Source organism: Passer montanus, unplaced genomic scaffold, assembly GCF_014805655.1.
Source record: "Passer montanus isolate IOZ18808 unplaced genomic scaffold, ASM1480565v1 scaffold7, whole genome shotgun sequence".
NCBI lineage: Eukaryota > Metazoa > Chordata > Aves > Passeriformes > Passeridae > Passer > Passer montanus.
Genome location: NW_024372147.1, coordinates 5509117 through 5523112, shown reverse-complemented (window position 1 = coordinate 5523112; position 13996 = coordinate 5509117). Strand labels below are relative to the sequence as shown.

Sequence of the window (13996 nt, the reverse complement as noted above, 5' to 3'; positions counted from 1 at the left end):
AGTCAATGTCTAGCAGTGGCGTATAGGGCATCCTTCTTGAATACAGCTTGAAGTAGTGTTAGAGTTTTGCTATGAAATGGAATATTTTAAATGTTAGAGGGAGTTTCAAAACTCACTCTTTTGGAAAGTGTGCTGTATAGTTAGAGATCATGAGATGAAACCTATTTTGCAATGACAAAGAATTCACTAGAGCAAGGATAACATGATAACTTCTAAGTGTTTTTGGATTAATTTTTAAAACTACTTTTATTTTCTGGTGCCTAGTGGTGTGTTATTTGTGACAAAAGGGGCATTTGGACAGCTGACATGTGAATGGCAATACACTTACGATGAATTTACCAAAGAACCATTCATCGTTGATGGTCGAAGATTGCGTATTGAAGCCAAGGTACATCACTCTTACCATGTTTTGTTGTCTTTTTGAGTTACTGTTTATGAAATTGAACTTTGAATTTCTGCTTATTGTCCTCTGAGTTTTTGATCTCCTTTGTATTTGAGATGTACTCAGAGGAAGGAGTTGAAACTTGTCATGGGTGAGCTCCGCAGATAACTCATCTCTGTTTTATGCAGCATAGTGATTTGGTCTTTGCAGATGACATTTTTACTTGAGCTGTAGGAATTTTTTGTTTGTATTCCCCAGTTAGTGGTGTATTCATAGTCTGGAAAATGCTGATACAACAAAAGGGTCAGAGGATTGCAGGATATTTTTATTATGTTCTCTGCGGCATATAATAAGGTTTTATCGTCTTCAAAACTGACCATAATGACATATGTATTTTCCCTCTCTATACAAATTGAAGAATGTTGCTCTTAGTTGCAATTTTTGCTTAAAAAAAACCCAAAACCTTAAAATTCTTTTCCCTGGTAAGCTGGCAAAAGATATAAGGAGAAAGATGACCTCCAATGAGGTAGTATTATGAGGTAGTATTACTGCCTCCAAAGAGGCAGTATTATCTCTGCCAGTATTTTGTTTCTGTTTTTAATATGCTGCACATGTATAATTACACATATTGTTTATCAGGACAGTCTTGATGGTGCACAACATCATTCAGTTTTTCACTCAGATTATTTGTTTCTATTGCAGAGAGCATGAAAGGCAGAGCCAAACTGGATTTCTGACTGCAAGTGAACTTTTACAGGATGAAATAATTCTTAGCATTTCTGCCATTTCAGACAATGCTGAATAACATATCCATCTTTACCCCTACACAGCAGTCATTTCAGAATCCATTAACATGTCTGCAGTATGCTCTTTATTGAAATCTATGGTTGAAAACTGTATTTTGCAAATAACTCCTTACGTTTTTCTTTCTGAAGTTTAAGATGCTGTTTTCACTACCTATGTCTACTACTTGCAAGTCAGTATTGGTGGAATGTCCACTCAAGTAATGACTTGAAGGAGAATTACAAATTAAAACCTTGGGGAGTAATGGATTTTGTTACCACATGTACATTATCTGCCTTCCATTCCTACACACTTTTATAGACCCTTATGTAACCAGGGATTCCATGGTATAAAGGGGAGTCTGTTACTGCTGGAGTATTCACCCTACTGTGCTTTCATGCAGAAAATTGTCTCTCTCAGTGTATGTGCATGTGATGCCAACATACTCAGATGACTGTTCTTGGTATACGTGGCTGTTTGAACCATTGTAGCTGCCTTGATAATAAATAGCATTGTGGTGTTAAAGCCTGAAGTACCTAACATCACTTTTGAATTACTGTTTTGGTTTTGGTTTTATTTTTAGGAACGAGTTAAGTCTGTCTTCCATGCCAAAGAATTTGGAAAAATTATTAACTTTAGAAGTCCAGAGGATGCTAAGGTAAAGCCAAAATACAATTAAAAATATAGTGGTAAATTTAACTTAAAAAGTGTAACAAAAATACTCTTAACCTGAAACTATGTATAGTTAAAATTCAGTATTTCCACATATGCGTTACAGGTATGGAAATACCAATAATCTACTCAGTACCGAATTTCAAAAATAGTCAATTCCAACACCAGACTTGTCTCTACATAAATCTTCTGAATTACAGCAGTCTGACAAAAGATTGATTAAACAGTAATGCTAACAAAAATGAAACAATCTAGAATATGAATAGTATATTAGTATATTATATCTAGAATAGTAATTTAATAGACCAAAATTATTTGTAAATTACTCCTACTTTTGTTCCCGGTGGTGGGCAGGGGTGGGGTGTTACTGCTCTGTTCTTAAAAATATAGGTTTTTTGAAGAATGAAGAAAATCCGTAATAAAAATACCAGTAGTTTATGTGATATATGATACTGCTGCTATTTGTTATACACATTTTCTGTATAACATCTTCATTTCGACATCACTAGTGTTGACTGGAACAGACAGTAGGAACAGTTCAGATCTGGTACCAGAAGGTAGTTGCTTGTCAGAGTTCTGCCTTGTTTTTAACTAGTGTAGCCAGTAATTTTCACAAAAAAAGAGAATGAGTCTTGTGTATATTTCAGAGGGGTGTGGTTTCCTGGGATCATGGATTGAGACAGCTTGCAAAAGTTGTATTCTCTCATTAGTTTAAGTTGCTTTTTGATTTTCTCATCAGTTTAAGTTGCTTTTGTCTTTGTGAGGGTAATTTCTAGTTACCTCAGAAGTTACCTGGCAGTTAAGTCTTACTTCAGAAAGGTAAGGGCCCTGTGCTGAATTTCACTTGCCTGTAATCTTTGGAGGTACTGAGGTTTCAGGCTTTTTTACTTTTTGGCTGTGTGGAGCAAGGGTGGGCAGTGCTGAGGCCCATTCGTCTGTCTGGGAGAGGAATCCCATCTATGCCCAAGCTAAATCAAGAACTATTAAAAAAGGGAATGAATACATCATATTACATCTACCACAAGTCTTAAGTAAAGGAAAGAAAGGTAAAAAGTAACCAATATACCATTCACAAAAATATTGGGGTATTTATTTTTCTAGAGAGGCCCAGGAGCTTCACAAAATTACCAACACAAATGTTCATATGAGGGGATAGAACCTGATACTGTAACAGGTTCTGATTTATAATAATCCACTCATCTTTCTTCAAAGCAGTATGCTCACATCTTACCGCAGACCATTGATATAACTTCATGTATGACTCTAGGTTCCCATCTCACTGCCCTTTCCCCCAAACCTCCTTTTTTCTTTTCTTTAATACTCCTGGGAAACTAATTTCCCTTTTATGTGAACATTCCAATAGAAATTCCTTAAAAGAAACAAAATATAACTATATAGTTAAAGAAAGGTTTTTTTTCTAAATAACCTATCACACTGCTGCAACCTATTACTGCCTTCTGTCTGTTGTGATCCTCACTTCTCCGTTGTCATCTGTGATTTGTCTAGAGCTGTAGATGAAAGCAGAGCCAGGATGTGAGTTAAATGTTGTCTTCTCTTTTTTTCAAATCTTACGCCTTGAAGTGTAGACGAAGAAACAAGTTTAATGTGTCATGGTATCAAATGTTGAATATTGGTGCTTAAATGGCTCAATTTTCCTGTTAGAAAGACGGGGTTTATAGTCTACCGAAGAATTTTTAACACTCGTTAAAACTTGGTTAGGAAAAGGGCAGGTAGTAAAGACAGTGACAAAAACCAGTCCAGTTTTCAGCTGCTTTGTCTGTTTTGTACCACAGAAAGATTTTAATTTTTGCTTTTTTCTTCACACAGTGGATCCTTTCTAAACTGGAAGAAGTACGAGAGAATCAGCCAAAATTGTAATGAGTGGAGAGACACCAAGATGAAGAACACTCAACAGCTATCTTCTAATTCCTCTTTCACAAGCAGAACTGTTTGAATATCATCAACAAAAGCAAAAACAGGAAGGAAGGAAGATTTATGCAATTATTTATTACAGTCAGAACAGTCTATATCAGAAAAGTAGATGATGTTAGATTAAAAACTACATAATGATAAAAAAAATCTGCCAAGTTTTGTCTTGGTTTGCTTGATTTTTTTAATGTAAGAATTTCAGATTTCATTTTTTATATAAGCAGTATAAAGTGAGTTTGTCTTAACCTTTGATACTGACATTGAACTCTGGAATAATTCTTATGATAGAATTTGGAGCAAGTCTTGCAATTTTCATTTGATTGTGATAATCATTGCTTACTTAATATTTTGGTTTTAATGTAACTTGAGGTTGTGTTGAAATATGAATTTCTCTGTCAAAGGAAATGTTAACTTAATCACTGTTGTTACAACTCACAATATAAGAAGGAGGCTACTGGTCAGAGAATTTGAATTTAAGTCACAACTGGCTGCTTAGTTGACGATACTAGGGCTTTTTGTAAATGGATGGACCAGGTCCCAATAATTTATAGTACAGTATTGCTTTTAGTGTAAACTTTTTTATATCCTACTCAAGGAAATGTTGCAGCACCTCTATCAATTATTACAGAAAATTTAACAGTTTACAAAAATGCATATTGGGGAGAATTAACTCTGCACTAAAAATATTAATAAAAGCCTATTATTAGTTAGTAAGTTAGTAACAGTCTTGCAACACAAGAAGGAGTTTATGGGGTTATAAGTGCACTGTTGCATACCAAATATAAATGCCTTGAATTACACTGTATTGTGTGCTAAGCAAAAGACTAATGGAGTCAAATTTATATTAAATAATTAACATAATATGTCACCGTTGCTTTTATTAACTTTTCTTACCCAATGAAACTTGTTTGTTTCATACCCTGACAGCAGCATTTTATTAGCTTGAATGTCTGCAATTCTGTTTATTTCTTAGATGTAGTAGTCATAGTATTGCTGAATGACTGTTTACTGTAGTTGATACAAAAAGTACATGAAACAATACAGTGTTACATGAAGGTTTCCATAAATTTCCATATTAAGTCTTCAAAATATCTTGTACATATAGAAAGCACCTACTGCCAAAATATTATTTCCAGACAATAGTTTGGAATATTTATAGCTACAGGATAGAATTCTAGCATTGCTGGTGATGCTTGAAGTATCCAAATTGTTTCTTTATTGTAAATCTAAAATAACTAGCATGTAACCTATATTTGCAGATATTTAATTTACCATAAGTCTTGCCATTGGTATTGAGTAACCATTTAGCAGGTTACAAAATACAGGTAATCTTGCAATTTCCCCCATAAATTGTAAATGGAATCAAAATATTATAAGGGGATTCGAAATTCGAAACTATTACAATGATGGTGTTATTCCAATCGTTTTGTACACCAAGTATGTACCAAGAGTATTAACTCAGGTTATATCACGCCAAACTTCCATACTTTGCCTTAGATAAGTAGTGGTTTTAGGTGCACTGAGTACCATTCTTTATCTGTCTCTTGTTTTTCATCTGTCATTTCTGTCTTAGGCATGATAGTTCATTTAATAGGCTCTTAATGTTCTTGATAAAGCGTGTGGTCTCCTCTGCATCCCCAGAATTTACAGACTACTCACTGCAAATTTCACTTAAAATGCGTCGTGTGTGTGTGTACTTTGTACATTCCCATTTGTGTGTAGCTTTTTCATTTACCTGATTCTGAGTATTTTCTCTCCACAGAGCCTCTATTTTAATTATTTCTTATATTTATTTTGCCAACAAACTCTGATTCTCAAATCTCAGCTGGCTCTTTGGTAATATTTAAGCAATTTAACTCTTAATGTTGAAGGATTTATTTTCAATGTGCATATTTGTGGTTAAGCAGGTGATGTTTTGGAAAACAACAATTTCACCAGAATAGCATTTTTTCTTACAGACTATAAAATATTTTCATCTTCTTCTAACTAAAAGCCTTAAGACAGGATCTGAAATGTCCACAAGTCAGTGTGGGACTTATCTTCCATGTCGCTTGGTTTCCACTTGTAATGAAAATATGATTTTCTATAGTTCCCCTTTCTAGTCTGTAATTTTTGTCTTTTGACTTGGTTTTTTTAATAAAGCTTTCTCCATACAGTCATGAAAGAATTTTGCCATTTCTTGGCAAACACCACTTTTTTCCTTTAACGGTGTATCACCCCAGAGTGAAGAGAAAGCTATTTAGATTTGTGCCATTGTGTAATTTTCTGGATTACTGCAGGTTGTATGAGATGTCTACTCTGCTGTGCCTCATTCCTTATTGCAATATGCATATTTTTTTCAACAAGAAGGCTGAATAGGTGTGTTAGTTTTTAATAAAAGTGTATATGCAACTAGAAAAGGGGATCTCGATAAACATTAAAATGTAGGCATTTGGTTCTGCCCACTGTGGTGTTTAAAAGTGTATCTTGGCCTTTACTGAAATGCTGAAGAACTGCTCCTCTTCTATATGACTGTTATATAAACTTAAAACTTTTGAGAAATGTAATTTGGGTTCTCAGTTGGCTAAGGGTTACAATTACCTCTAAGAAATTCCTGAAGCATTTGTAAGTCTGATTGTTGCACTTCCTTTTTATTCAGCTGCATGGCTTTCATAGCATGGCTCTCTTGGTTTCCACCCCACCCTACCCCACTTCTTAATCTTGAATAAAGTGAAACTGAATTTTATTTGACTGAAATGTGATTATTACTTGTTTTCTTTATGTACTGCTTTAATTAACAGATAAAGCCATTCATTACTCAGAATTTCATAGGTCAAGTCAAACCCTGTCTCTGAGAATACCTGGTCAAACTTCTTTCACAGCCATCTCAGGAAAAGAGAATTACAGATTTTAGAATTTTCCTTTAGTTTATTGTTTTAAGACAAGTTTTTATTAACTGGATTAACATGTATAAGTTCCTTAAAAAATTTTTTTTGGAGGTGTGGGGTTTTTTGGCTGTTGATTTTTGTTGTTTTTTTTCTTCTGTTGCTGTATTGAAAGAGACATAATGATGTTGCCAGATGATAGAATCATGGAATGATTTGGGTTGAAAGGACATTGCAGATGACCTACTTGCAGTCCCCCCTGCTGTGGGCAGGGACACTTTCAGCTAGACCAGGTAGCTCAGAGCCCCATCTAACCTGGCCTTGAACAGCTTCAGGATGGGGCATGCATAACTTCCTGGGGCAACCTATTGCAGTGATTCACCATCCTCACAGGAAAGAATTTCTTCCTGATACCTTAATCTAAACCTGCTCTCTTAGTCTGAAGCTGTTCCCTCTTTTCCTGTCTCTACATGCTCTTGTCAAAAGTTCTTCCCGAGCTTTCTTGTAGGCCCCCTTTTGATACATGAGGCTGCTACATCATCTTCCCAGAATCTTCCCCTCCCAGACTTAATCTCCTGAACTGTCTTCATAAAAGAGCTGCTCAGCACTCAGACCATATTCCTGGCCTTTCTCCAGACCATCTCCAACAGGTCTGTGTCTTCCATTGAGAGCCACAGAGCTGGCACAGCACTCCAAGTGCACTCTCATGAAACTGGAATAGAGGGGCAGAATCGTCTCCCCTCCTCCTCTGACCACACTTCTTTGGATGCAGCCCAGGATACATTTGGATTTCTGGGCTGCAAGTGAAGTTGGCTGGGTCTTCTTTCATCTTCTCATCCACCAGCCGCTCCAAGTCCTATGCAGGGGTGCTCCCCTAGCATTCTCTACTGAGCCTGTACTTGCTTAGAATAACCCAATTCTTGTGAAATCCTCTTTCAATTTTTTTTTTTTAATCATAAAGATTGTGTATGTGTGCCATTAGCTATTTGTTTGTTATCTTTAGCATTTTACAAAATTACTCTTACCTGCAGATTTGGGAATTTTCTGCACAGTATATGCAAGTACATCTATGCATCGCCTAAGAGATGAAGCTTTATCTAATCTGTGCAATGATGATCTCGGTCACAATTTTTGTTTTTGTGACTGCAAGAATCTAAAGTTCACTGATCACACACCCGAGATGTTGTAATTTGGATTTGATTGTCTTCATGGCAAATCTGGAACAAGAATTTTAAATATTCTTGTTAATATCTCAAGGGAAGAGTACATTTGTTTTAAGTCTGCTCCAACAAGAAGTAAAAGAATGTCTTATGTAATTTTTTGTTTTAACTTGTCATGGTACAGCAAAGACTGCAACATATGGTTGCCAGAACTGGCATGATGAGGTAGGACATTAATAAGAAAAGAGGGGAAAAAACGGAATTCTCTTTTTGCTGGATGTCTCCAATTGGCTTTTTTTCTTTGTGCATGTTCACTCCTTGTTGCGTCAAGCAGATTGAGAACTATGTGCAGAGGTTTGTCTTGGTCAGTGCCTCCGTGTATGCTTTTGATTGTTGGTTGTGAAGTGTGACAATAAAGCAAACTTGTGCTGATGGGTCCTGCAATGGTAACAGTCTCACCATCTGCAAAATTTGTACTCCAGCAAAGCCAGGCTCCCACACCCATGGTGCAAATGTCCTACTCACATACTCAGCAAATCTTGACTCTCAGAGCAAACCTCTAAGAGTTTAAACATATTTTTCTGGAAGTCCCAGGGGGCTCAAAACTGGATCAAGCAGTGGAGGCATTTGGGCATTTTATATGTCGCCTTCTAATAAATCTGCTGCCCTAGAAAAGTATTTCATTGATGTCTTTTCCTGTGGCTGGAATTTTTAAAGTAAAATTCCATTATCTATAGTTATGACAATAATTGCTTTGAATTATTCTCTGAGCAACAATGGTTAATCTAGGACAGTAGGTTTGAGGACTTAGCATGGCATCAGTACTTCTAAAGGGGGGGTCAGGTGACATATTGGGAACATGGATGATATTCACACAGATGGGCTGTTGCAGAGTGTGCTTTCTGCCACCCCTCTTGGCTGCCGCTCATTCAGCAAGTGGCTCTGTGTCCTGTACCTCATCCCAGAGTGTTCTTCACTGTTCCCTCAGCATAGAGAACTGCCATTCACTAGTATGGATGCTGTGTTATAGGTCAGTGTCCTTCACTTCCTTAAAAGCATAAAAGCATTGTTAGGAAGGGCCTTCTCCTGATTTTCCAACACTAAAGAAAAAGTGAATTAGTCAAACATTACAGACTGTTTTCTTCTGGAAAGACTGCTTTTTCTGTACTTTGGAAAAAAAGGGATCTGTGTTGTTTAATATGTGAAACTGCAAACATCTTTTATGAGCAGGGAAAGGTCAGGGTGTGCTTTTCCCAGGACTGGGCTGTGAGAACTATCACCTGGCAGCATACACAAGAGCACTACTCAAACTGAAAAGTCAGTAGAACTTTTTTATTTTTCTGTGCTGCACAGAAATTGTTATTTTATGACTATAGCAATAGCTATTACTATATTATTTTCCCTCAGAAAAATGACATTTTGATGTATTTAAGTACAGGAGAAACTTGGCACATCTTTTGAGGTTAATTGCCACTATTATGAGGCCGTTCTACTAACATGCTGTACCACCAGTGTTGCTGGGCGAGCTGGTAAGTGCCAGTAACCTCCATGAGTTTTGCATGGTAAGAACAGCTTTCAAAATTGTCCTCATGTCTTTATTATTTTGTCTGAGAATTGTTGCCACAGTGAAGGGGAACTGAATGTGCTATAAGTGGTGCTGCCATTTTTAGTGGAGGGTTTGTAGTTGGGCAGAAAGTGTGAGAGGTAGGAAAATGGCTGGAAATCTAAAGAATGACCATTACTCCTCTCTAAGCCATGGAAAACTACCCATAAAGTTTAATATCTGTGGAAATGCAATGTGCAGAAAGCAGGTTATGTTAGTGACTTGGAGGAATTTAAGGCCTAGTTAATCACTAGTATCTGTGGATAATCTTTCAGCTCCCATGGCAGTGAATGCTGGGATCATTTGTTAAGTGCCTTGCTCTTTGAGAAAAGTGTTATTGTAAAGCATTTGAACAAAAATGTAGTGATATGCAAGAGTCACCAATAATTAATATTTTGTACTTACTCTTAGAACATCCAAGGACTTGGTCTATCACGACTACAGAGAACTACTTCTGTAAAACATAATGGGCTTACCTATGTCTTTCAACTACATTGCTCAGAACAGGAATATAAAAATATCTAGCACCCTAAAAATCTCTAACTTGTTATTTTTAAGGCAATACTTTTCAAATGTTATAAGCTATGATTTTAAATGCTAAATTAAAAAAATCTGAAGCAGATGTGAACTGGACAGCAATGTAGGTATGTATATTCTTCTAAATACACTTGATTATATAGCTGTCAAAAAAAAACCTCACAGGCAAAAATGAGATGGGAAATATGAACACAATATTTTAAATGTACAACTTGTAAAAACTAATTCTTTAAAACTCTTCTAATCCATATTTCTTCAGTTAATAGAAATCCCCCTTCCATTTCTTTAAATAGTATTTTAAAAGACCCTTTTTTAAGTCAACACAGGCTGTATTATGAGCAAGCCACACTTTGTGGCTACAACCATGTTTTTCTTTAAAACAGATGAAACTCCCTCAGGTTTAATGGACTTGACAACAGCAAAGGCCAAATGAGTATTTTCTGTCTGAGGCATGAGCAGGAAAGATTATCATCTTGTCTGGATTCTGATCCTCATACAGCTCCAAAATTAAGTCTCTGACAGCTTTGACTTCTTGTTTAAATCATAGTTCAAAGCACAATTTGTGGTTTTGAACAGTTAAAAGCTATGGGTTAAGGAAGAAAAATGTGGACAGTATCAAAACAGGCTAATTTTGTATTTAAATATCAAATTACCATAAAGACATAGTCCCCTGATATGTTTTGTTCATTCGTCTGTTAGTGGACCAAAAGCTGTTTGTAACACTGCTTTCTGAAATGTACGGAGTATGTTTTTTCAAAGGTAAATTTTACAGGTCAATGAAATTTTTTCCAAAAGCCTACTGAAATTATCCAGCATATATTAATAGTTTGCTATACTGTCATAGTTTGTCAATGATCATGAGAGAAATTAAGTTTTCTAAAACACACACAGTAAATAGGATTCTCTTTGGCCAAGAAGGAAATGTGTTTTCTCTATAGCTAATAAATTAATATAATATTTCTAATTTCTGATAGGAGGATTCAACATAGAATCAAGGAATCATTTAGGTTAGAAAGGACTTCTAAGATGATCAAATCCAACATTTGATTGATCATCACCTTGTCAACTAGAGCATGCCACATCCAGTTGTTTTTCAGTACACCTCCAGGGATGGTGACTCCACCCACCATATTCTTGGGCAGCCTGTTCCTGAAGCTCCCCTGGTGTAGGTTGAAGCTTGAGACATGTCTTGCAGAACATAATCCTGTATTATGTAATAGGATACCTAACCTTTTTGGTGATGTAAAGCATCAGTAACTCTTGTTAAGGAAAGTTATTCAGGCTGCTTTTATAACTTTGACTTCTTCTCTCAAGTCCATTGAACAAAATTTTTCTTTTAATTATTTCTATTATATGGCAAGAAGAATAGAAGCATCTATGGTTGTGACCTTTCGCTTTTTTGGTTCCCTGTCCTCCTTCTCTCAGTGTCTCCAGCTTACTTCCATAACTTTATCTAACTGGAAGTTGTAAACATACTTCAGGTCTTCAGCATATCGACCGGGGCCCTCTCTTCCAAACAGCTACAGTCAGGAGACAAACTGTTAGCTCTACATGGAATTAAACTCCATTCCAGTAGGAGCACTCAGGTTACTACAAATACCTTGTCTCTGCACCACCCCGCTCCCCTATCCAAAACTTAATTAAATAATAGCTCAGCATACACAGTAATTGGGCTGCTTGAATTTGAAAGATTTTTTCATGTAATGTAAATCTTCTAAAGCAATGTTTTGAAACATCATTCGTGTTTCGGTGTTAACTTTGGAAAATAAAAGAAATGGGTACACATGCATCCAACACCCATTGAATGTGAAAGCTTAAAGGACCATAGAAGGAAAACTGCAGCATTTACTTTCACAATTGTATCCTGAAACATTTGGCAGGTCATCTGACCTAAACAGAATATTTTCTAAATAAAAAGGACACTCAATAATTCCTGTAGTTGGCACCAGTACTCCGGGAATATCTTGACAAGTTGGCACAAATGAGGGCATAACAATATGACCAAGGTCACCCAACAAAAACAAGATGAAGGCATTATCATAAATGAATCACACACACTCAAACACAGAGTAGTAACCAGCAATCACAAAAGTGTTGCCACAGAAGCAGCTAAATAGAAATTCTTTTGTACATGGCCTTAGCCCAGTTGTTGCTGACATAAAAAAATAAAACCCTTTAACTTTTGTTTGAATGAGCTTTGCTATTACCCCAAAATAAACATAGGGATTAAGATCTGGAGACAAATATAAAGATCAGTCTAGTTATAATGTTTACCAACACCAGTCTCTTCATCCATGGTGTTTATATAACACATTAAAGCAAAAGGTTGCAAATAAGAATTCACAAAGGCTGCAAACAAGACTTAAATATGAGAATTAAAGATGAGTCATTTAGTTTCTCGTCTGACTATGCAGTTATTCTTAACCTTACTCTTCCTAGCTTCACAAGTCTTAGGTTTTAGTGGCTGAGTTTAAATTTTAGAATGACATTTCCTGTGCCTCCAAATAATGTGTGTGTGTGTGTGAGCAGGGCAAGATTGCTCTCTGCAATCTACCTTCCCACCACTAGACGTCAACATTAGATCATCCAAAACCCTAGAAGGGTAGAACTCCTAGGAGGATTAGAACAAAAGATAGGAGGTGTAGTTCAAATCCTACACCATGGTTGTAGCACAAGCCTTCCTTTATTTAAGCACCAATTTCTCTCTCCCTTTTCCTTTTATAGAAAAGCAAGGACTTCTTCTATGTATTCTTCCCTTGCTGCCCCAGCACCCTTCACATTTGGGCTTAAGAATAAAAAATACCTGCAATGTAACCACTTGCTCAGAAAAGTTTTAAGAAAATTAATCCTCTTCAGTAATGTAGCAAACTATTGTGGAGATTTCATCTCTAAGTAAGAGGAAGATTTAATAAAATTGAAAATAAAACTAATTACTGATTGTGACTGATTTCTTAGAAAATGAGGGTATAGTACACTGCTAAATGACATCTTCTTCAGTGTAGTATTATTTAAGGAAAATGCAGACAAACATATGACAAGAATGATAATGCCTGACACAGACAAGCAGATTGCCTATGTGTAACTGTTCTGAGTTAAATTTTACCATAACTGCGTAATCTAAATATTCCTTGCTGAAATTTAACCCTATTACTTCTCAGCCTTGACAGAAATAGAAATGTAATTCTTCTGTTATCAGAATAAAGGTCCCCCTGCTCCATCCCCTCCCCTCATCAATTAAATTATTTCAAAACTGGGGGAAGGAACTTATCTTCATTCTTATTTATGTGCAAAACATTTCATGTAAATGAACTGTCTGACTTGCCTGCTTGTTGTCAATATATTTTGTACAGCTGTTTTTTATGCTTTTCCCCAAGGGTAATTCAGTTATGTGCAAGCTGGGTTTATCTCAGAACTGGGAGGAAGGATGGTTCCAGTATGTTTAGAACACCTAAAATTAGTTTGTTTCATCTCTCCAGCTTAAAATTTGCTGTATACCACTGGCAGATACCTCTGCATAGAGATTGGTATAATTAATAAAATCAGAGGGAAACCATCTCTTTATGAGCTAGCATGTGCCCAGGGGGCCAAGGCCATTGGCATTCTGGCCTGTAACAAAAACAGTGTGGATGACAGGGCCAGGAAAGGGATTGTCCCCTGTGCTCGACATTGTGAAGGCCACACCTTGAACCCTGTGTTCAGTTTTGGGCCCCCCACTCATACAGGAAGGACAGTGAGTGTGTCCAGAGAAGGGGAACAGAGCAGGTAAATGGTCTGGAACACAAATCCTGTGAGGAGCAGCTTTCTTCCAGGCTGTCTAGCCTGGAAGAAAGGAGGCTCAGGGGATGTCTTCCTTATTGCACTCTACATCCCTTTGAATGGAGGCTGTAGTGAGGTGGGGGTTGGCCTCTACTTCCAAGTAACAAGTGAGAGGATGAGACAAGATTGCCTTAATTTGCACCAGGGGGGATAAATATTGGATATAAGGAAAAAAAATCTTAACTGAAAATATTTTCAGAGCACAGGCTGCCCAGAGCAGTGGCTGAGTCACCATCCTTGCAGGTGTTTG

General features: G+C 36.6%; 1 protein-coding gene across 2 annotated transcripts in view; it reads left to right on the top strand.

The window, feature by feature from the left end:
• The window catches only part of VPS13A (vacuolar protein sorting 13 homolog A), a 103636-nt gene extending 97143 nt beyond the window's left edge, over nt 1–6493 (top strand). For both annotated transcript variants that reach the window (XM_039729562.1, XM_039729561.1), the window contains 3 exons: nt 265–388; nt 1749–1823; nt 3665–6493. In XM_039729562.1, coding sequence (XP_039585496.1) covers nt 265–388; nt 1749–1823; nt 3665–3715 — 250 coding nt within the window. In that variant the 3' untranslated portion in view covers nt 3716–6493. The remainder of the gene's footprint in view (nt 1–264; nt 389–1748; nt 1824–3664) is intronic.
• The last annotated feature ends 7503 nt before the right edge of the window (nt 6494–13996 follow it).